The following is a 25503-nucleotide window of genomic DNA, read 5'->3' as shown; positions in this document are numbered from 1 at the left end:
GTTTTTAGTATAACTACAGAGTTGTGCAACCTTCACCACAATATAATTTTAGACCATTTTTATCACTCCAAAAACAGACCTCACACCAATTGGCAGTCGATTCCCCTCTCTCCCCAGCCCCACTGAAATAGGCTCCTAGGCTCATGGAACAAATCACCAAGTGCTTGGTAGTTTATAACAACAGAAATTTATTCCTTCTCCGTTTCGGAGGCCAGAAGTCTAAAATCAAGTTATTGGCAGGACTGTGTGAGTTCCAAAGGCTCCAGAGGAAAATATTTCTTTGCCTCTTTTGGCTTCTGGCAGCTCTAGGTGTTCCATGACGTGTGGCTGCTTCACTCTAATCTTGGTCTTTATCCTCACATGCTGTCCACTCTCTCCCATGTCCTCTCTTCCTTTCTGATATAAGGACACTTGTCATGGGATTTAGGGTCCACTTGGGAAATTAGGGATGATCTCATTTCAAGATACTTTATTTAATAACAACTGCAAAGGCCCTCTTTCCAAATAATGTTACATTCATACACTCCTGAGGGCATCATTCAACCTAGTACACATGGATAATCACTTCTAGTCTATTTTCCGCCTCTACAGATTTACCTGTGATACACATTTCACTTCTAGGATTTTGACCCAAGGATTTGGGTACATGCTGGTGCTGCTTATCTAGGGTCTCATCAAGAATAAATGGTAAAATCACATGTCCTTTGCTTATGTCACATTTGAAATGTGTATTGTATATCCAAGTGGAAATGTCAAGTGAGCAGCTAGATGCATGAATTTGGACGTGTTAGTCTGGATATGGAGATCTGGGTGTCAGAGACATACTCACAGCATTTATAGTTGTGGGACTGACTGAGAACAGTAGACTGAAATGAGAAAGAGGACGGCTGAGAAGTAGCGCCTGGAACACAGGGAGGTAATGCAGAAGAAACTTTAGGGAAGACTCAAAAGAAGGAAGCCAGTAAGTGGGTAAGAAAAACAGCAAATTCAGTGTTTTCCAAGATTTTAAAAAAGACAGCACTTATAGAATTGAGGGTGTCACTTGCTATTTCACATAACTTTGAAATTTAGAGGAAAATTGGAACAGTTAAATAAACATTGGGTTTAGCAACATAGATCCTATTATTCATCAGATAAGAGCAATTTCAGCAGAGTGGGGGCAGGGATGAAGGACTAACTGAGTGCATTAAAGAGTAAATGGGAAATGAGGATGTGGAGATGAAAACCATGAATAGCTCTTCCAGAAGTTCTGCCCTGACGTGAGACAGAAAAATGGGCTGTAGCTGTAGATGAATGTGTTCAAGTGAGAATTTGTTCTGTTTTAGAGGTGAAACATAATAGAAGATGATTTATGCTTGGGCTAAGTATCCAGAGAAAGAACTTAAAGATGCAAGAAAAATTTAGTTAATTAAAGATGTTAATTTTAGAAATGGTCTTCCTGAGCAGGCAATATCCACAAAATATGCCTGATATGAACAGGAAACTATTGTAACATTATTTACAATAGTCAAAATATGGGAAGCAGCCCAAGTATCCATTGATAGATGAAGGGATAAGTGTGTGGTATATACGTATGTGTGTGTGTGTGTGTGTGTGTGTGTGTGTGTGTGTATTTATGTACATATAAATATATATTTATTTATATATTCACAGACAATGAAATATCATGCATCACTTAAAAAACTATGTGATTTTGCCATTTACAGCAACATGCTTGGACCTGGAGCATATACAACAAAAAAAGAAAAATTGAAATTGAAAAAAATTGAAATACAACAAAGAAAGAAAAATACCATAATATTTCACTTATATGTGGAATCTAAAAAACAAATGAATAAACAAACAGAAAGCAGAATCAGACCTATGAATTCAAAGAACTGATGGTTTCCAGATGGCAGATGGACAAAATAGGTGAAGGGCAATGGGAGATAAAAGCTTCCAGTTATGGAATGAATAAGTCACAGGAATAAGAAGGTACAGCATGGGGAATATACCAGTGGTAGTGAATAGTGTTGCATGGTAACAGAGGGTAGCTACACTTGTGGTGAGCACAGCATAATGCATGGAGTTGTTGAATCATTATGTTGTACACATGAAACTAATGTAACATTGTGTGTCAATTATACTTAAATAAAAAAAAAAGAAAAAGAAAAGAAAGAGCAGGAACACTCCATCTGTTGTAAAGGGAGAGAAGCCCCAGTAGTGGGGACAGGTGAAGAAGGCTGTGATGTTTTCCAAATACATGCTGCTTCCCAGGAGCTGGAGTGGGTATCTGGCCAACATTTGAGTTTAGCCGGAGTTATTCTGCCAAACAAGAAGAATAGAGAGATAGGGGGCAAGCAAGTTCATGGTGTTTCCAAAGGAGTGATTATAATGTGAAGGGACTTAAACTGGGTTCAAAAGGAAGGGAGAGCACCAGAGGATGGATGAATAATGAGAAAGTGGTGGAGTCAGTGGTTAGGAGTTGTGATAGGATCAAACTGCTGCAGTGATCTGAAGGATAGAGAGTGATGATCGAGGGAAGAAGTGCTGTAGTTGAATTTTAGGGTGTTGACTTATTTGTGGTGACAAGGCCAGGTATAACCACTGGAGTAAGTGGCTGAAAAGCAGACAAGCAAAGGATCACTGGAGAAAGAGGAGGTCATGAAACCAAGAGCTTAGGGTGTCCAGGACAGTGCTGCAGAGAGAAGGTTGTCAATAAACAGTTGCAAATGAAGAACACTGAAATATATGAATCTTCTAACATTTATAGTATTTTGGTTTGTGTTGATAAACCCTGTATTTAGTGTATTATCTTTTTTAAATAAACATATAATGTATTTTTATCCCCAGGGGTACAGGTCTGTGAATTGCCAGGTTTACACAATTCACAGCACTCACCATAGTACATACCATCCCCAGTGTCCATAATCCCACCCCCCTCTCCTGACCCCCCTCCACCCAGCAACCCTCAGTTTGTTTTGTGAGATTAAGAGTCACTTATGGTTTGTCTCCCTCCTGATCCCATCTTGTTTCATTTATTGTTTTCCTACCCCTAAAGCCCCCACGATGCATCTCCACTTCCTCATATCAGGGAGATCATATGATAGTTGTCTTTCTCTGATTGACTTATTTCGCTAAGCATGATACCCTCTAGTTCCATCCACGTCATCACAAATGGCAAGATTTCATTTCTTTTGATGGCTGCATAGTATTCCATTATATATATATATATATATATATATATAAAATTATCTTTTTTGTGTATATTATCTTATATAATTTTTACTCAAATGATGTGTTTTCCAGTGTTTCAGGGACAACATTAATTAAAAAAATAATTTGGGTCAGTTAAAAGGGTAATGATGAAAGTGAAGCTAATCAGGCAAAAGATAATTTACTAAGAGAAGTTGCCACTGGGGCTATCAAGACGAAGGATAGACTTATGATTTTGAAACACCTTGAAACTCATACAAAGAGAAGGCTGTGGTGACTTGGCTCTAAGGTCAACATGTTGTGTCTGAACTTGGATGGGTCTTTGAAGGGGGGAAAAGCTTGAACTTTGGATTCACAGAGACCACAGGTTTTAATGCCATCCATTATTTATTAGCTACATGACCTTGAACAAGTTCCTTAACCTGTCTTTACCTCTAGTTTCACATCTAAAAAATAAGGACTAAAAATAGTTCCTACCTAATGGGTTTATTAATGAAGATAAAGAGAGGTAATCTCTGCTAAAAGTTCAGAACAGTACCAGGAGCACAGTAAGTACTCAATGATGGTAAACTGTAATCTTCATGTTATTATGATCTTTAAGCTGGAGATTTAAAAAGAGCTACTTTGTAAAGCCAAGAGGATTAAATGAGATGAAGTCTGCAAATTACTTAGCATAGGGCCTTCCATGTGGTGATACTACAAAGTGGTTGCTATTACAGTGAAACTGATCAGCAGACCTAATCTAATTTTATAGTACCTGGGAAGTGAGGGGGTAGAAAGTAGAGTTATCCCTCTCCTGAACCCAGTATGGGTTAATATTAGTCCTTTGAAGTTCTTTTCAAATGGTGGAGCAGAGACTGTCCTGGAAACAGTTCCAGGAAATTGAAGTCCTGATTGGATCTGAAAAGGTGATAAAGATCGTAGTAAGCACAACTTCATTTAGCCACTTTCTGTTCTAGGACTGCTTTCCACTTGCAGGTCAAAGAGTCACGAGTCTTTCACCAAATAAGCCTTTCACCATTTTTCCCCCTAAGCTTTATTGAAGTGTGATTTAGAAATAAAAATTGTATATATTTAGGTTATCCAGCATGATTTTTTAAAAAAGCATTTGTCTTTCTGCATCTGGCTTATTCACTTAGCATAATATCCTCCAGGTTCATCAATGTTGTTGCAAACGGCAGGATTTCCTTCTTTTTTATGGATGAATTATATTTCTACATATATTGCCAAAAGAAAATTCTGAGAACTTGATGCAAAAGTTTGACCGAACAAGAAACAAACTGCAAACAGGGAAACTTCAGACCCCAAACTCATAAACATTCATAAGCATGACATTACAGTATGGCTTCTAAGGTGAAAATGAAGAAATTGTTTAACCTTTACAGTAAGTGGTTACTACAGTGGGATTTTCCATACAGCAGGATATTAGTTAAAAGTGATTAACTTATACTATCTTACACCATTTTAGGAAGACGATTTAAGTTTCACTTACGATGATCAGAGGCATACACATGAAATAACTTACGTTAAGTATTGTTTACAGTCATGAAATAAGGTAGTTTAAGTTTTGCTTATGTGGCTTCTATGGTTTTGTCTGTCTCAGAGATCTCCATCTTATTTTAACAACCACATTTTCTTTGTCCATTCATCTGTTGACAGACACCTAGGTTGTTTCCATATCTTGGCTATTGTACTGCAATGAACATGGAGTGCAGATTTTCTTTAAGACAATGACTTCACTTCATTTAGATACACACCCAGAAGGGGAATTGCTTGATCATATGGCAGTTTTATTTTTAATTTTTTGAGGAACCCACATACTTTTTCCACAATAGTTGTATCAGTTCCCATTAGCAGCATGTAAGAGTTCCCTTTTCTCCACACCCTCTCCAACACTTCTCTCTTATCTTTTGATACTTGCCATCCTAACAGGTGTGAAGTGAGAGTTCATTGTGGTTTTGATTTACATTTTCCTGGTGACTGGTGATGTTGAACAACTGAAGAACTTTTTCATATGCCTGGTGGCCATTTGTATGTATTTTCAGGGGAAATATCTGTTCATGTCTTTTGCCCATTAAAAAAATCTGATTTTTGTATTTGTTTTTGTTTTTGCTGTTGAGTTGTATATGTTCTTCATATATTTTGTATACTAATCCTTTATCAGATATGTCAGATATGTCATTTGCAAATATCTTCTCCCATTCAGTACCTCGTCCTTTAATTTTGTTGATTGTTTCCTTTGCTGTGCAAGTTTTATATTAATATAGTCCTAATGGCTTTTTTTTTTCTTTTGTTTCGCTTGCCATAGAAGACATATCTAGAAAAATGTTCCTATGGCCAATGTCAGAGAAATTACTACCTGGGCTGTCTTTAAGGGTTTTCCTGATTTCAGGTCTCACATTCAGGTCCTTAATCCATTTTGAGTTTATTTTTGTATATGGTGTAAGAAAGTGATCCAATTTCATCCTCTTGCATGCAGCTGTCCAGTTTTCCCAACACCATTTGTTGAAGAGACTGTTTTTTTTTTCCATTGCATAATCTTGCCTCCTTCATTGAAGATTAATTGACCATATAACCATGGATTTATTTCTAGGCTCTCAATTCTGTTGCATTAATCTTTCTGGGCTCTGTATATTGTGTTATGTTAGTCACCGTAAAGTATATCATTAGGTTTTTTATTTTTTGCAATGTTGAAAATTTATTCTGATTTTTCTGTAGACACAATTTTATCATAGATTCCCTAACAAAAGCCCATGTCCAAACTCTATAAATGATGCCACACACCATATTGAACAAACATGAGTTTTATATCTATCATTTGAACAGTGTAATACTTTCTAAAGTATACATAGAACAATTAGGAAAATACAACCACTAATCATGAAAAGAAAACTGTATTTAACACATCATTAGTTTTTGGTACAGTGTTCCAAGATTCATTGTTTATGTACGACACCCAGTGCTCCATGCAATACGTGCCTTCCTTAATACCCACCGCCAAGCTCACCCATTCCCTCACTTCCCTCCCTTCTAAAACCCTCAGTTTGTTTCTCAGAGTTCACAGTCTCTCATGGTTCATCTCACCCTCCAGTTTCCTCCAATTCACTTTTCTTTTCCTTCTCTTAATGTCCTCCATACTATTCCTTATGTTCCACAAGTAAGTGAAACCATATGATAATTGACTTTCTCTGCTTGACTTATTTCACTCAGCATAATCTCCTCCAGTCCCATCCATGTTGATGCAGAAGTTGGGTATTCATCTACAAAGAACTTCTCAAACTCCACACCCAAAAAACAGACAATCATGTGAAAAAATGGCAAAAGACATGATCAGACACTTCTCCAATGAAGACATACAAATGGCTAACAGACATATGAAAAAATGTTCTCATCATTAGCCATCAGGGAGATTCAAATCAAAATCACATTGAGATACCACCTTATACCAGTTAGAATGGCAAAGATTAACAAGGTAGGAAACAACAAATGTTGGAAAGGATGTGGAGAAAGGGGAGCACTCTTACAATGTTGGTGGGAAGGAAAGTTGGTGCAGCCACTTTGGAAAGCATTGTGGAGATTCCTCAAAAAATTAAAAATAGAGCTACCCTATGACCCTGCAATTGCACTACTGGATATTTACTCCAAAGATACAGATGTAGTGAAAAGAAGGTCCATATGTACCCTAATGTTCATAGCAGCAATGCCCACAGTTGTCAAACTGTGGAAAGGGCTGAGATGCCCTTCAACAGACGAATGGATAAAGAAGATGTGGGCTCCACATTATGTTACATTGATCTATGTGTCTGTTTTTGTGCTAGTGCCATACTATTTTGATTACTACAGCTTTATAGTATATCTTGAAATCTGGGATTCTGATACCTCCAGCTTCATTCTCTTTCAAGAGTTCTTTGTCTATTTGGAGTCTTTTGTGGCTCCACACAAATTTTAGGATTATTTGTTATAGATCTGTGAAAAATGCTATTGGTATCTTCATAGGAATTGCATTAAGTATGTAGATTGCTTTGGGTAGTATGGACATTTTAACGGTATTTGTTCTTCCAACCCATGATTATGGAATAACTTGCCATTTGCTTGTGTCATCTTCAATTTTTTTCAACATGTCTTATAGTTTTCAGAGTACAGGACTTTCACTTCTTGGTCATGTTTATTCCTAGGCATTTTATTATTTTTCATGTAATTGTAGATGGGATTTCTTTGATTGCTTTTCTTAATTTCTGTTTCTGCTACTTCATTATTAATGTATAGAAATGCAATGGATTTCGGTATATTGATTTTGTAACCTGCGACCTCACTGAATTCATGTATCAATTCTAATTGTGTGTGTGTGTGTGTGTGTGTGTGTGTGTGTAGTATTTAGGATATTTTATATATATTTTCATGTTATCTGCAAATAGTGAAAGTTTTACTTCTTCCTTATGAATTTGGATACCTTTGACTTCTTTTTTGTTTGTTTTTTTGTTTGTTTGACTGCTACAGCTAGGACTTCCAGTACCATGTTGAATAAAAGTAATAGTGAGAGTGGACATACTTGTCTTGTTCTTGACCTTAGTGGAAAAACTCTGTTTTTCACCACTGAGTTTGATGTAAGCTGTGGTTGTTTCACCTAAGGCCTTTCTTACATTGAGCTATGTTCCTGCTAAACCAACTTTGTTGAGGGCTTTTAATCAAGAATGGATGTCATACTTTGTCAAATAGTTTTTCTGCATCTATTGAAATAATCGTAGAGTTTTTTTCTCCTTTCTCTTGTTGATGTCATACTTTGTATTACAATAATTATTTACAAACACCGAACCACCCTTGTATCCCAGGAATAAATTCCACTTGATCATGGTGAATAATTTTTTTAATGTATTGTTGGATTCGGCTTGCTAACATTTTGTTGAGGATTTTTGCATCTATATTCATCAAAGATACTGGCTTGTTGTTCTCTTCTTATGTAGTGTCTTTATGTGGTTGTTATCAGGGTAATGCTGGCCTCATAAATTTGGACCCTTTCCTTCCTCTTCTACTCTGTGGAAAAGTTTGAGAGAATAGGTATTAACTCTTCTTTAATGTTTGGTGGAATTCACCTGTGAAACTGTCTGATCCTGGACTTCTGTTTGTTGGGAGTTTTTTGATTACTGATTCAATTTCGTTGCTGGTAATAGGTCTGTTCAAATTGTCTATTTCTTCTTGGATTCAGCTTTGGAAAGTTATATGTTTCTACAAATTTATCCATTTCTTCTAGGTTGTCTAATTTGTTGGGATATAATTTTTCATGATATTCTCTTATAATCCTCTATTTCTGTGGTGGTGATTATTATTTCTTTTTTTTCACTTCTGATGTTGTTTATTTGAGTCATCTCCCCACAACCCATTCTTTTTATGAAGCTGGCTTAAAGTTTTATCACTTTTGTTGATCTTTTCAAAGAACGAGCTCCTGAAACAGTATGGAGGTTCCTCAAAAAGTTGAAAATAAAGCTACCCTACAACCCAACAATTGTGCTACTGGGTATTTACCCTAAAGATACAAATGTAGTGATCTGAAAGGATGTGTGCACCCCAATGTTTATAGCAGCAATGTCCACAATAGCCAAACTATGGAAAGTGCCAGGGTGATGTCCATCAACAGATGAATGGATAAAGAAGACATGAGATATATCTATATATGTATGTGTATATATATATATATATATATATATAAAATGGAATACGATGCAGCCATTAAAAAATGACATGGTTGGAGCTAGAGGGTATTATGCTAAGCGAAATAAGTCAATTAGAGAAAGACAATTGTCACATGATCTCTCTGATATGAGGAATTTGAGAGGTAGGACAGGGGATTGTGGGGGGAAAAGAGGGAAAAATGAAACAAAATGGGACAGGGGAGGGAGAGAAACCATAAGAGACTCTTAATCTCAGGAAACAAACTGAGGGTTGCTGGAGGGGAGGGGTGTGGGAGGGATAGGGTGCCTGGGTGATGGACATTTGGGAGGGTATGTGTTATGGAAAGCGTTGTGCTGTGAGTTGTGGAAGACTGATGATTCACTGACCTGTACCCCTGAAACAAATAATACATGATATGTGAATTTTTAAAAAGGGGGGAAAAAAAGAACCAGTTCCTGGTTTCATTGAGCCCTTCTATTGTTTTTTAGTTTCTATATTGTTTATTTCTGCTTTAATCTTTATTATTTATTTCCTTCTACTGGTTTTAGATTTTGTTTATTCTTCTTTTTCCTGCTCTCTTAGGTGTAAAGTTAGGTTGTTTATTTGAGACTTTTCTTACTTCTTGAGTAGACCTGTATTGCTATAAACTTCCCACTTAGAACAGCTTTTGTTGCATCCCAAAGATTTTGGACCATTGTGTTTTCATTTTCATCTATCTCCGTGTATTTTTGGATTTCCTCTTTGGATTTCCTTGGTTGATCTATTCATTGTTTAATAGCACGTTATTTAACCTCCATTTTTGGGCTCTTTCCAGACTTTCTCTTGTGGTTGGTTTCTAGTTGCATGGTGTTGTGGTCAGAAAAGATGCATTATATGTCTCCAATCTTTTTGAATTTGTTGAGACTTGTTTTGTGGCCTAATATATGATGTATTCTGGAGAATGCTCCATGTGCACTTGAAAAGAATGTGTATTCTGCTGTTTTAGGTGGAATGTTATGAATATATATATTAGATCCATCTGGTCTAATGTGTCATTCAGAGCTACTGTCTCTGCTGATTTTCTTTCTTTTTTAAAAATTTTTAAATTTTTTAAATAAACATATAATGTATTTTTATCCCCAGGGGTACAGGTCTGTGAATCGCCAGGTTTACACACTTCACAGCACTCACCATAGTACATACCCTCCCCAATGTCCATTACCCCACCTCCCAGCAACCCTCAGTTTGTTTTGTGAGATGAAGAGTCACTTATGATTTGTTTCCCTCCCGATCCCATCTTCTTTCATTTATTCTTTTACTACCCCCCAAACCCCCCACATTGCATCTCCACTTCGTCATATCAGGGAGATCATATGACAGTTTCTCTGATTGACTTATTTCACCAAGCATGATAGCCTCTAGTTCCATCCACGTCATCGCAAATGGCAAGATTTCATTTCTTTTGATGGCTGCATAGTATTCCATTGTGTATATATACCACATCTTTATCCATTCATCTGTTGATGGACATCTAGGTTCTTTCCATAGTTTAGCTATTGTAGACATTGCTGCTATAAATATTTGGCTGCACGTGCCCCTTTGGATCACTACATTTGTATCTTTAGGGTAAATAACCAGTAGTGCAATTGCTGGGTCATAGGGTAGCTCTATTTTCAACTTTTTGAGGGACCTCCATGTTGTTTTCCAGAGTGGTTGCACGAGCTTGCATTCCCACCAACAGTATAGGAGGGTTCCCCTTTCTCTGCATCCTCACCAGCATCTGTCTTTTTCTGACTTGTTAATTTTAGCCATTCTGATTGGTGTGAGGTGATATCTCATTGTGGTTTTATTTGTATTTTCCTGATGCCAAGTGATGTGGAGTAGTTTTTCGTGTGTCTTTGGCCATCTGGATGTCTTCTTTTCTGCTGATTTTCTGTTTGAATGATCTATCCACTGATGTATGTGGGGTGTTAAAGTCTACTATTATTGTATTACTATTGATTACTTCTTTTATGTTTGTTATTGGCTGCTGTATGTATTTGGGTACTCCTGTGTTGGGAACGTAAATATTTACACTTATTATATCTTCTGGTTGGATCATTCCCTTTATGATTATATAGTATCTTTCTTTGTCTCTTGTTTTAAAATCTATTTTGTCCAACATAAACATTGCTACCCCAGATTTATTTTCACCTCCATTTGTATGATAAATGCTTTTCCATCTCTTCATTATCAATCTGCGTGCTGTATCTTTAAGTCTGAGTTTTTTTGTAGGCAGTATATAGAAGGGTCTTAAAAAAAAAAGATTTATTTATTTATCTTAAAGAGAGAGAAAGCATGAGCAGCAGGGGCAGAGGGAGGGAAAAATCTCAAGCACATTCTGTGCTGAGCATGGAGTCTGACACAGGGCTTGATCCCAAGACTCTAAGATCACTATCAGAGCTAAAACCAAGAGTTGAATGCTTAACTGACTACACCATCCAGGCACCCTGATAGGTCTTTCTTTTTTTATCCTTTCTATCATCTTATGTCTTTTCATTGAAGTGCTGACTCCGTTTACATTCAAAATAACTCTTTTTAAAAAATTTTTATAAACATATAATGTATTTTTATCCTCAGGGGTACAGGTCTGTGAATTGCCAGGTTTACACACTTCACATACACACTTCACACTCACCATAGCACATACCCTCCCCAATGTCCATAAATCGACCCCCCCAAAATAACTCTTGATAGGTTATGTACTTATTGCTATTTTTAAGCTTGTGTTCTAGTTGTTTTTGTAGTTCTTCTCTGCTCCTTTCTTCTCTTGCTCTCTTTTCTCATGGTTTGCAGATTTTTTGTTTTGTTTTGTTGTGCTTTTTAGTGATATACTTGGATTCCTTTTTCTTTATTTTTTGCATATCTGTACTGGTTTTTTATTTGTGGCTACTTTTAGGTTTGTACATAACATCTTACGCATTTAGCAGTCTATATTAGGTTGATGGTAAGTTAAATTTGTTCCCCAGAGTATCTCAAATTATTTTTGTTTTTGTGATTGAGTTACAGAGTTCCCTATATACTTTGGATATTAACCCCTTATCAGATATATAGTTTGCAAATATTTTCTCTTACTCTGTAGATAGCCCTTTCATTTTGTTGATTGTTTCCTTTGCTGTGCAGAAGCTTTTAAGTTTAATGTATTCCCACTTGTTTATTTTTGCTTTTGTTGCCTGTACTTTGGTGTTATATGACCAGTGTCAAGAAGCTTACCCTTATCTTTTCTTCTAGGAGTTTTATGGTTTCATGTCTTACATTTAAGTCTTTAATCTGCTTTGAATTGATTTTTGTGTATGTTGTAAGGGTTCAAGTTCATTCTTTTGCATGTGGATATCTAGTTTTCCCAACACCACATATTGAAGAGATTATACTTTCTTCCATTGTGTATTCTTGGCACCTTTGTCTTTTCTTTCTTTTTTTCTTTTTAAAGATTTTATTTATTTATTTGACACGCAGAGAAAGATCACAAGTAGGCAGACAGGCAGGCAGAGAGAGGTGGGGGAAGTAGGCTCCCTGCTGAGCCGAGAGCCCAAAGCGGAGCTTGATCCCAGGACCCTGGGATCATGACCTGAGTGGAAGGCAGAGGCTTTAACCCACTGAGCCACCCAGGTGCCCTTCTTGGCACCTTTGACAAAGATTAGTTGACCATGTATGTGTGGATTTTTTCTGGGCTCCCTATTTTGTCTCATTGATCTGCATGTCTGTTTTTATGCTGATACAGTATTGGGTTACCTTCTCAACATTAATAGGACTTTTCAGTCCATGCACCCTCTATCTTTTCCTTAATAATCATATAGTGTTTTCTTATCTTGCTGGGACTTGGGGCAAAGTAACTTGGTCTTATTATAATGATAGTTCCCTAAGATTACTGCTCTTTTTTGCCATTCAAATGGCAGTATATCATAAAATCAAATATTGATTGGCAGAATGGCTGTTACTGGCAGGTGGGAAGAGAGGAGTAGAAGAGTTGTTCAGTGTGTTAAGTTATAGTTGTACATGATGAGTAAATTCCAGAGCAACAGCTACTGTTATGAATACTAAAGCTCTAATAAAGTTTTAAACCAGGAGGTATGATGCCTCCAGCTTTGTTCTTTCTGCTCAAGATTGTTTTGGCTACTCAGAATCTCTTGTGTTTTCATATGATTTTTAGGATTTTTAAAAATAATTTTGTGAAAAATACCATTGGAATTTTGATAGCCACTACATTGAATCTATAGAGGCTTTTGGGTAGTATGGACATTTTAACAATATTAATTCTCTGACCCATGATCATGGGCTAGCTCTCATTTATTTGTGTCTTCAATTTCTTCATCAACACCTTCTAGTTTTTATTATATAGATTCTTCATCTACTTGTTTAAATTTATTCCTAAATACTTTGTTTTTTCAATGCTATTGTAATTGGGATAGTTTTCTTAATTTCTTTTTCAGATAGTTGATTCTTAGTGTATAGAAACACAACTAATTTTTGTATATTGATTTTGTTTCCTGTAACTTTATTGAATTTGTTTATTAGTTCCAACAGTGTTTTGGTGGATTAGATTAAATTAGGATTAGAAATTCTAATTAGAAAATTAGATTAGAAAATTAGGATTTTCTATCTATAAGATCATATCATCTACAAACAGAAAATTTAACTTCTCCCTTTCCAGTTTGCTTGACTTTATTTCTTTTCCTTGCCTAATTGCTCTTAGATTCCAGTACTATGTTGAATAGAAGTGGTGAGGGTGGGCATTCTTGTTTTTTCCTCATCTTAAACCAAAAGCTTTCAGCTTCTTACTGTTGAATTTGTTAGTTGTGGGCTTGTCATATATGGTCTTTATTATGTTGAGGTACATTCCTTCTATACCTAATTTGTTGAGTCTGTATCAATAAAGAATATTTAACTTTGTCAAGTGCCTTTTCTGCATCTACTCAGATTATTATATGGTTTTTAATCCGCCATTTTATTAATGTGGTGTATCGTGTTTACTGATTTGCATATATTAAACCATCCTTGCATCCTAAGAATAAATCTCACTTGATTATGATGTCTGCCTTTTAAAGTGCTGTTGAATATAGCTTGCTAGTGTCTGTTGATATTTTTGCATCTATGCTCATCAAGAATATTGGTCTGGAATTTTCTTTTCTTGTATAGACCCTATCCTGCTTGGTATGAGTTTAATGTTGGCCAAATAAACTGAGTTTGGAAGTTTTTTCTCATCATTTCTTAATAATAAGAACCTCCAGCCCTCTCTGGTTCCAAATCTAGTGCTCTTGGGAACTGATTAACACAGCTCTCACCACTGATAATAAAAAAGAAAGTACCATTTACTGAGTGTATATGATGTATTCCAGGCATTCTGCAAACTCTTCATATAGATTATCTTGCTTAATTACACAAACAGCTTTGAGAGATAAGTACCATTATTGTTTAAATTTTGCCAAGAAGAACACTGAGGGTCAAAGAGGTTATTTGATCCAAGGATATGCAGCTGGTAAGGGGCTGAAGCAAGATACTAGTCCAGGTTAATCTGACTCCAATACCTCTGCTCTATTTATTCAAAGGATACAATAATGGGTTACAGCTTCTCAATATTAATAGGACTTTTCAGTCTGTGCACCCTCTATCTTTTCCTTAACAATCATATAGCATTTTCTTATTTTGCTGGGACTTGGGGCAAAGTAACTTAGTCTTATTATAATGATAGTTCCTTAAGATTACTGCTCGTTTTTCCACTCAAATGGCAGTATATCATAAAATCAAATATTGATTGGCAGAATGGTGGTTACTAGGGGGTGGTGGGGAGAGGAATAGAGGAGTTGTTCAGTGTGTAAAGTTAAAGCTATACATGATGAATAAATTCCAGAGATCTGCTGTATAACATGGTGCCTGAAGCTAACAACAAGGAATTATGTGCTTAAAACTTGTTAAGAAGGTATATGTCATGTACCTCACACATACACCCTAATATAACAAACCCAAACCAAACAAAAAAATACAGGGACACAGGAAACTTTTGAAAGTGATGGATATGTTTATTACCTTGACTTTGGTGATGGTATAACAAATATATATATATATATATATATTTGTTATGCCAATTGTACCTCAATAAAGCAGGAAAAAATAATGGTTGGCTACTTAGTTTAAAAATTCAACAAATGTACTGAATGTGTATATATACAGGATACTCTGCTGGCTGCTAAGGGAAAACAAAAATGAATTAGACAGGGAAGCTACCATTAAGTTGTTTATAAGTTAGGCCTACCCCAATAACTAGCCCCCACCCCTCCCATGCACTAGAACACAAGGAGGTTCCGAGACATGGATGCGCGAGTTCAGGAAAAGAGATCATATCTTCTGTGAAAGCATCTTCAAGGAATGAGAAGGTATTTGAGCTGGACCCTGAAGAATGGGAAAGACTGGACATGTAGAGATACTGAGTGTAAAGGTGCTATAAATAGGTGACAACTTGAACACCAGCATGAAGACTGGAAATCTTTGAGACAACTAAGGGAGTCATATTTGGCTCAAGAAAGGGGAAGTAGTACGAGATGTGGCTAGAAAAGCAGTTTATAATAAGACCACAAACTCCGTAAGTTAATAAGGGGAGTTACTGAAGATACAGTTGAGAGGCATAAAGAGAGTGCCTAAAGACAGTCAACAAATACTGATAGCTTAAACTCTGTCAGAGCCAGCCAAGATGGAAAAATGGGAATAAAAATTAAAAACACTTAATGGGTAGGGGCTTAGTTGGTAGAGCAGGTCACTGTTAATCTCAAGGTCTTGAGTTTGAGCCCCACATTAGGCATAGAGATTACTTAAAAATAGATAAATAAAAATATTTTTAAATGCCACATTTAATGGATAGAATGTGTGGCACTTAGCAAAGACATTTTTGAAGTGACAAAGGAGATCAAAGGTGGTTCAAACTTTGAGTTTCAGTTTCGAAGGTATACAAAGGAAATATAGCAGGAGGAATGGGTTTCGAAGGCAAGAAATTCTGGGGAGAAGTTATGAAATAATAGCCAGAAACCATTTTAATAATTAAACGTTCACAAAGGATGTTCTGAATCCTAAAACTGTGCATAAACAAAAATGGGTGTATGATTTATACACGTGGGTCCAAAATATTGGATGCAGAGCTCATTAAAACGCAAATCATAGGCAGCACACCTTCCGTCTTTTAAACTAACAGACTAGCTAAAGAGATTCCCTAAATGGCCGATTAACTCAATTTAATTGACTGGCTTTTAGAAGTCATTTCCCAATCATCTCAGCTTCTCTTCTCAACCCACTATAATCTGACCTCCCTTCTTGTCCTGTTAACTGAAATTGCAGGGCAAAAGGTCATCAGTGATTTTCTCATTGCAAATCCAAAGAGCACTTAAAAATTATTTTTATCAAGGTTCTATTTATAAAAGTCAAATAGTTCTAGAAAGTATACTAAAAAAATAAATAAATAAAGCAGTTCCCAACCCAGTGTCTCCCTATTCCCAGTTTTCGTTTCCAATTGACAACTATTCTCAACTATTTTAGGTTTCTACATAATAGAATTATATGTCTACTATTTGTTTATTTTTATTATTCTTTTTTTATTGTGTTGGATATCTTCCATTTGTCCCTTGGATCTACTCTACTCTTCTTGTTCTCCATTCAGTGAAACACACTTGTGTGGACCACAGCAATGGGTTTATGAATAGACCCTCTGGCTTCCAGATGAAGTTTGTCTCTAGTTGGGAGAAGCTGAAGAGGAGATCAGAGATAGCAAGTGACAAAAGATGGTGAGATGAGAATATTTATCTCCTTGGCTCCCTCCATGACAAGCCACTCTAGCTGGGTACGTCCTCAACTGGAGTGCACTGCTTCTCTCAAGGTCCCCATGTATTCCACTTAGCCCTTTAGGCCTGAGGTTGCTGACAACCACAATTGCTACCAAGCCCTGGGTTGTTGCACTATCACTCACCACTCTTACCTTGCCAACCCTCACAACTTTGTAAATAAACCTTGATTTATCCCATTTAGAATGCTCTCCTATCTATGAACTGTTGTGACCCTGACTAATATGCTTACTATGCAAGATTAAGATTTAGCTTTCTTACTCCCGACTTTCTTGCCCTACCACGGTATGCATATTACCCCCTCAGCAGGCCCTCTTGTTTGTGTCCCCCCAACTGTCTTTCATAGTTGAAGCTTTAACTCCCAGTGTAGGGGTTTGGGGAAGGAGTTACAAACAGTCAGATGAGGTGATGAGGATGGGGCCCTCATGATCATATTAGCACCCCATAAGAAGAGACACCAGAGTTTGCTTCTTCTCTTCTCTCTCCACACTTGCACAAAGAAGATACATGAGCACAGAGGGAGATGGCGGCTGCCTATAGGCCAAGACAAGAGGCTACAGAATGAAAATTACCTGCTAACATCTTCATCTTGGGCTTCCAGCCTCCAGAACTGTGAGAAATACTCTCCTGTTGAATAAGCCATGAAGTATTGGTATTTTATCCATTGGTATTTTGTCCACGCGGGGCTTGATCCCAGGACCCTGGGATAATGACCGGAACTGAAAGCAGATACTTAACCAACTGAGCCACCCGTGCCCCAGACACATTTTTTTTTTTTTTTTAAACGTTAGCTAGTTTTGTTCTGTCCTGAAGGCTTTCTTCAACCAACCTGTGATTTGAAATTCTTGGCTAATATTTTGTATTTAAGAGAGAGACAGTGAAAAGCTGTTTAGAAACTGTAATTGGCAGAGCTGGTTAATTGGTGGATTCACTGTTGGGTGGTCTGGCTGAGCTGTTTTATTGGGTGCTCAAAGAGGACCCCTCCAGTAGTAAGGCTACCATACTCTCCTTGAAGCAGAGCAAAGGAGTGACAAGGGACCCAGGAGACCCAGGAGTCAGAATGTAATACTCACTTAATCTCTTGAGTTGTACCTCCCTTGACCTCAGGTCTTTCTTTCCTTTTTTTAAAAAAATATTTTATTTATTTATTTGACAGACAGAGATCACAAGTAGGCAGAGAGGCAGGCAGAGAGAGAGGGGAAGCAGGCTCTCTGCTAAGCAGAGAGTCTGATGTGGGGCTCGATCCCAGGACCCTGAGACCAGGGCCTGAGCCAAAGGCAAAGGCTTTATCCCACTGAACCACGCAGGCACCCTGCCCTCAGGTGTTTCTAGTGCCCTTAAGCCCAGGGTCTCTTGGCTAGTAAACTTCTGGATTCCTGCTGGAGTCAGGAAGCGGCACTTTTCCAGCTCTACAGGATGTAGAAGGGGAGGTGGCTTCATAAGCACCCCTTTAAAAATATTCATTTTGATTTTAGCTCAGTTAAATCTCAACCTTCAGCGGTATCTGGTGACTCCAATTTCGGTACTTTCTTGAGACTGTTGCTCAAATTAACCTCCTGGTGGGTTGCTCCATTTTGGCTTAGTTCGCACCTTTCTCTGGTCCACCAGGTTAATTAACACTCCTCCATCTGCTCTCCATGTTGTATTTCTGTAATGCGGTCAGCTCTTCCTCTTCTCCCATTAACTCCATGCTTACAAGGGTATGCCTTTTTAAAAAGACTCATTTATATTCATTTTAGAACACTTTTATTATAAAGGGGTCATAATTATGTGCTCAACTCACCATTTCTAATAAGTACTTCCTTGTCTTGTCTTTATGTTGCTGCTGCATTTGATACTCTAGACCACTTATTCTAGAAACTTTATCATCCTTTGGTTTCTGTGGCCAGATTTTTTTTTTTTTCTTTTGTCACATCATCTCACCTACTTTCCTTGGTTATTTCTTCTTCCACTGCTTATCCCTTAACGGATGTTGTTCCCTGTGTCTCTGTCCTCTTATGTTTTCATTCACACGTTTGCTATAGACAACTTTACCCGCCTACATGGGTTTAACCCATGTCCTTAATGCTGTTGACTCCCAAAACTACCTGGGGTGCTAGATTCACATAAAACTCAGAAACAAGAGGAAAAGAGGACCCTGTATATGCTATATGCTACCCAGAAAAAACAAACACACTGGAGCCAAAAGATCCTCCCTTTAGAAAAATAGCAGGAGTGAAAGAAGGCATTCAACTTTATAAAGGTAAGAGAAAGAGCCAAAGAAGAGCTGGATTACTCATGATACTGGAGCTTTTGCGGCAATAAAGAGGAATCCCTTGATCGCACTGACCGAACACAGAGGTTTCTATCTGTGTCATGCAGAATCTGCTATGTATGGATTGGGGCAGCTCTCCTGGGCAGCTATTCTCCTATACTGATTCACTTCTCCCAGTGTCATCCGTTTTATAGAACTTCCATTTCAGCACATGTTGTGACTCTCACCGCCTTAGGAGAGGGAAGAATGGCTGAGCACAGGCAATGAAGTACCTGTATTTGGAGGTGAAGTACGTCAGATTTCCAATCACTGGCCAAAGCAAGTCACACAGTTACCCCTAGTTTCAAGGGTGCAGGAAAGAATAATCCTCTCTGGCCCTGAGAATTGGATACTGTTGAACAGCAGTAATTTATTTATAGCATTGAAAATATTAAATTGTAAATAGAAAATCTGGCTTTAAACAAAGTGCCTTTTTATTTTCATCCTTCTACTGCCTAACTTGGTGGCTGCTACGGAGAAGTTGTCAATATATATGACATTCAGATAGAGTTTGGGGATGATCTGGTAAGTCTCTTTGAAAAGATGTTCAAGAAGAGTCTCAATCAATGCCTTGTTTTCTTTCTAAAACAAACAGAAACATCCACAATCCCTCCACTGACCTCCCTGCTGGGCTCACAGATAGAGTCATTTTCAAAAATAGTACTTGCAGCATCTAACTATTTGAAGCCTCCCTAAGAACTCGAGTTTAAAGTTTGCAAAGAAGGCATTTCATAGCCATACTGTTTATATTTGCTTTGATCAATATTCTTCCCCAACCTCAAACATGATGGGGAAACTGGGAAGGAAAAACACGTTACAAAATATTGCCCTGAAAGAACTCAGTTAGGTGTGTGTGGCATGCATGTGTGTGAGCATCTGGTGTGCAGGTGTACTTTTCATGGTAAGCGTGGGACAGTCAGTCTTGTTGGCCGTCAGTATGCTTAAGGACAGATAAATATGAGCTTCATGGAGTGTGAAATTGACTATAGGAGTTTTGGGCTCCAATTGATAGCCACTCTCTTATATTTTCTATCTTGCTTCCATGAGGTACTATTTCTTGACCTCTGATGGGCACTTTCTAATATGCACATGAAATCCTAAGATGAGAGGTAGTATTAAATGACTGGTGTAGAGGAACGCAAAGGATCCAAAAGAGAGATTGTCCCTTCAGGGTTTATTTTGCATTTCTCAGGTGTTTTGTAGTTCTTTAAATAAAAGCTTTGTTTTTCAAAACAAATTACATACATTTACCATAAACAATTCAAGTAACAGGTACAAGTGCAAAGGAGAGAGTAAAAAAAAAAAAATTCAATAGCCCAAGAATAGTAATGACCAATATCACACCAGGTCTTTAATGATCTGACCACCACCACCCTCTGGCTTTCCTCCTGCCTTGCTGGTTCCTCTGCCTCTTCCAGTCTCTCAGGGGTGAAGATCCCAGGGAAGCCGCAGACCCTCTCCTCATCTCCATCTTTACCCCAATGGGAACCTGGCCAGTTCTATAGCTTTAAATGATACCTGGATGCTGACCATTCCCACATTTGTATCTCCAGCTTTGTTCTTTGGTAACTGCACAGCTAGATTGCAAGGAAAGAACCACTGATGTGGGCATGTTGAGAAAATCCAACTAGAGATCTAGTTGGATTCTCCTTCTTTTAGCTCTAAAGTTACATGGGCTTCTGATACTTCTACATATACTATTTATTGGTAACACTAGTTTTTTAATCTTACTGTCTTTTAATACTACCTATCATTTGTTGAGCACCTACTATATATTAGATATTATGCCCTGTGTTTTACATATATTACCTCTTTCCAACCTCATGATTCTGAGAGTAGATTTTAAGAAATAACAAGAAACTCATAACCAAGGCTTAGAAAGATAAACAACTTGTCCAATTGATATAGTTAGTAGGTATTAAGAGTTAGGATATGAACTTGGGGGACCCATGCTATTTCTGTATGCTTTATGGCCTCCATTTGCATTTCAATGTAAATTTTACTCTATCAGTTTGACAATTTCATACACACACATACAGGGACACAAACCCAGCTGGGATTGTGATTTGCATTGCACTGAATTTATAGATTAATTCAGGGAGACATTGTATACTATTGCGTTTTCCAAACTTTAACTGGTATTTCTCTCCATTTATTTAAGTCTTCTTTAATTTTCCTAACCAGCTTTTGTGCTTTTCATTGGGAAGCAGCAATCCATGTACCATAACTCTGATGGTGCTGGGGAGTTCCAGGGGTCAGGATCCTAAGGCAGAAACCCGAGAGATGAGAAACTGTGGGCAGAATAAATGAATCCATTAGAATCCTAGAGGAGAACATAGGCAGTAATCTCTTCGATATCAGCCACAGCAAATTCTTTCAAGATATGTCTCCAAAGGCAAAGGAAACAAAAGCAAAAATAAAACTTTGGGACTTCATCAAAATCATCTGCTTTTCTTACACAGATTACATGAGGTCACAATGGTACTAAAATGCGTGTCACTTGTAGGTGGCCAATGTAGGGATGACAAAGTTGTCAGTGTGGAGGTAGTATAATCTCTACCTTATTAATGTTTAAAGTTCCTGGTCTATCTCTTTCTTTGTATCTTTCTTTGTATCTAAAGTAGCAATTTCATTTGTTCCATCCTTTTTATCTCTGATCAACACATATCCATTTATCCTAGGTGTAATGTCTCATAAGCAAATTATGTCTACATTTTAGATTCTTATTTTCTACAGCAGACTTGAATAATAATAAATCACCCAGCAAACACATTACAACAAGTCCCAACGAGCAAGCACTTATATTAGGTTTGTGATGTCCCACTTACCTGCTAAAGGAGGTCACATGGCCAAGCCCACAGTCAACATGGGACAGGTCTCCACAAAGGACTGGATACCATAAGCCGTGATTCATTGGGACCACTGTTCTAATAATCTACCACTAATACACTTGGAAGATAGTTGAGTCAGTTGTCAAACTTTCAGCCATCTGTTTCTGGAGCCCACCCACAAAACTGGTGTCCTAAAGACTGTCAGGATTGGGTTCTTACTGAGTAGCTTTTCCAAATCTCACTTTCCAGGCCCTGCCCCAAGACCAGTAAGTCAGAATCCCTTGTGGGTAAGAGATACAGGAGGAAGTTGGTAGTAATCCCAAGAATTTGAGACTGAAATAACCTACAGAGGATTCCAACACACACTGGGAATGCAGAGGGTTTCAAAAACAAGACACACGTCTTTACACCCAACTTCATTTTCCACCAAGCACATTTTTTCTTTTCTTTTTTTTAATTTTTTGAAGTAATCTCTACACCCAAGGTGGGACTCCAACTCACCACCCCAAGATCAGGAGTCACATGTTCCTCTCAACTGAGCCAGCCAGTCACCCCTCACAGAGTACATTCTTAACTATCATTATTACACTAGAGAGGCTGCCTTGAAAATTTTTTTTAATGCTTTTTATGTTTAAGTTAGAACAGTGGTTCACAAACTTTTGTGCGCATCTGTATTAACTGGAGGACTTGTTAAAACACAGATCCGGGCACCTGGGTGGCTCAACTGTTAAGCGGCTGCCCTCCGCTCAGGTCATGATCCCAGAGTCCTGAGATCAAGCCCCCCATCCGGCTCCCTCCTCAGTGGGGAGCCTGCTTCTCCTTCTCTCTCTGCCTACTTGTGCTCTCTCTCTGTCAAATAAATAAATAAAATCTTTAAAAATAAATAAATAAAAATTAAAGCAAACAAACCACAGATGACTGGGCCCAAACCCGTTTCTGATTCAAGGGGTCCAGAGCAGAGTACGCCAATTTGCATGCTTAACGAGCTCTGCTGTCCACGAACCACACTCTGAGAACCGCTGAGTTAGAGCAACAGAATGATTTCGTGGTTACACTCCTCCCCCGACTCACATTTATATATTGCCCTTACATAATTATAGCACATTTACTACATACGAGGTCTTGGGCTAGTGCGGCAGCGGATAAGATAAAGGTAAGATTTAGATCTTGATTGCACTTGAGCAGATTTACTAAGTGGATCTGCTCTCTAAGGCAGGAAGCCTAAGTGTCATTAGATTCAGATAAAGGGGCGATCTCCTTTCTTAGGCGGAGATAAAGGAAAGGATGGAGTGGGAGACCGTTCGAGCGTGGCCCTGAAAAAGGTTTAGGACCCGGACACGTGGGAAGTGTAGAACCACAAAATTCTTTTCGCCCTGGCAAAGAGAAAAAACAAGAAACAAAAAACAAACGAAAACAAACCTCGGCAAACACCGCGAGAAGGTGACATTCTTGCCTCCCGCTCCAGCATTAACGGGCTGCAAGCTGCTGGCATCAGGACGAGGAAGGGTATTTTCGGGGTCAAGGCCTCAGTCTCAAACTCCTGGCCTCGCCCTCGCTCTGGAGCTCCCAGAGCGGCTGCCTCAAAGACCCGAGTGCCTGGCCGAGGCCACGGTAGGCGCTTCAGTCCCCAAAAGTCCGAGCGGGATGCTGCCCTCAGGGAGATTCCGAGCGGCCGCGAGGCCCGTGCCAGGCGAGGCGGGGCCTCCCGCTGGGACACTGTTTAGAACACTCCCCAGGCTTAGTCCTGGTGCTAGGGCGGAGCGGACCACGACCAAGCAAGAAGTCCAGAGCTGTTTTTCCCCGTTCCCTGCGTCGGACTTAAAGGTGGCGCCAGCACTTAGAGGGGATGCGCGCTCTCTGTTCCTCCACCATCACGCCGGGGAGGGGTGGGGACTCCTGCGCACCCTCCTAACTCCCGTGGGAGGGCCGCCCGGGACCTCGGGGACTGCGCTTGCGCGGCCCCGCCCCGTCCCTTCGCCCCGCCCTGTTAGCCCCTGTGCAGCCGCTAGGGGTAGCGGCGGCGGCTGCGGCCTGGGAGCGCGGCGGCTTTGAGGGCGCGGGAGCCCTATCGAGTGCCGACGAGGGCAGGCAGGAGGGTGGGAAAGCCGGCAGGAGGGGAGGGCGGCGCCGAAGGAGGGCGGCGCGTGGCTGACTCATCCCTCTGGAAGATCAAACTGACAGAGACAAACCCTAGCCAAGCCCGCCCGCCCGCGCCGCCCCTCCTCAACCGGGAGGCGCCCGCCCGCACCGCCTACCCGCCCTCTCCCGGCCCGGCCGCCTCACAGAAAGTTTTTCTCGTCCGAGGGACCGACGCCGCCGCGGGCCTTTCGGAAGGGAAGGGGGGATCGAAAAGGAGGCGATCGCCGCGCGGGCCCGGGGAGTGCATGGTGCCCGGCGCCTCGGCTGCCAGTCAGGAGGACATCGGGGCGGGGTCCTGCCGAGCCTAGCTCCTTCTTCCCCGCGCCTGGCCAGAAATCGCCCTCCCGGACTGCCGCGGGGGTCCCCGCTCCTCAGCCCGCCATGTCCCGGCTGCTGCCGCTGCTGAGGAGCCGGACCGCACGCAGCCTGAGGCCGGGCCCGGCCGCCGCCGCCGCCGCCGCCGCCGCCGCCGCCGCCGCGCCCCGCCCGCCGTCCTGGTGCTGCTGCGGGCGGGGGCTGCTGGCGCTCGCGGCCCCCGGAGGCTCCCGAGGGCTGGGCACCCACCCCAAGAAGGAGCCCATAGAGGCGCTGAACACGGCGCAGGGCGCGCGCGACTTCATCTACAGCCTGCACTCCACGGAGAGGAGCTGCCTGCTCAAGGAGTTGCACCGCTTCGAGTCCATTGCCATCGCGCAAGGTAAGGGGGTCGAGTGAGGGGCGAGCCTGGGGGCCTGGCGTCCCCACCCCCCCGTCGGCGCCCTGGGAGTCCTCGGCCCCTCGGCCCGGGACCCCTACCCCCAGCTCCCATCGCCCACCTGGCCTTGAGCCTGGGATGTCCGGGCCTGGGGACGGGAGTTGGTGGGGCGGGGGGAGACTTTCCGTCTCCTGTGTGCCCCTAGGGCAGGTAGGACAGGCGCGGGGCGTGCCTGGCAGCCGCGACCGACGCTTGGCTGGTTCCTTCCCAGTCTCAGAAGACGAGCTTCAGCCCAGATCGTGCACCGATACTGTGTTGGTTGTGCTTTGATTTGGTGTGTGCCTCCCCTCCCCAGCCCTCCTGTCCCCCAGGCCAGGTCCTTGCTGCTTTCTTGTGCACGTGCAGCCACGCAGGTGGCATGCCGTGCCTGCTTGAGAAGGGCTGCAAACCCGAGGGCAGGAAGAAACTTTCTTGAAAGGTTATCAAACCGAGGTGTATGGGTGTCAGAAGAAGGGGTATTGCTGCTCAGGCCGAGATGCTCTCAGCTGTGTGTTTGCACACACGGCTAGTTGTATGAAACTAAGCAGCCGAAGGAAACATTTTCCTGGGAAATGGAAAGTATAGATCAGACCAGCAACTGCAGATATATAACTTGCAAGCCCCTGTAGGTTCGGCGCTGCACAAGTTAAACTCCGGTTTTTGTTGTTTCCCCAGAGGTTGAAAGAATGAAGTAAATAAGAAGGTGTTTTTCTGGGAATCAGACTTCTGCTTTAAAGTAATGTGGAAGGGAGACAGCAAGGCTATTTTTAAGCTAACATGTTAAAATAGGGTATTTTTAAAACC

The 25503-nt window shown here is 40.2% G+C and overlaps 1 protein-coding gene across 3 annotated transcripts in view; it reads left to right on the top strand.

Annotated features, from left to right (window-relative positions):
• Positions 1–23835: 23835 nt before the first annotated feature.
• The window catches only part of TMEM65 (transmembrane protein 65), a 64896-nt gene continuing 63228 nt past the window's right edge, over positions 23836–25503 (top strand). For 2 of the 3 annotated variants that reach the window (XM_032315934.1, XM_032315933.1), the window contains exon 1: positions 24348–24663. In XM_032315934.1, coding sequence (XP_032171825.1) covers positions 24348–24663 — 316 coding nt within the window. Of the gene's footprint in view, positions 24664–25503 lie in introns of all 3 variants that reach the window. The other variant, XM_032315932.1, reaches the window with a different exon arrangement.

This window comes from Mustela erminea, chromosome 16 (genome assembly GCF_009829155.1).
Source record: "Mustela erminea isolate mMusErm1 chromosome 16, mMusErm1.Pri, whole genome shotgun sequence".
NCBI lineage: Eukaryota > Metazoa > Chordata > Mammalia > Carnivora > Mustelidae > Mustela > Mustela erminea.
Note: the sequence above shows the minus strand (reverse complement) of the source record. Positions and strands in the feature narration are given on the sequence as shown.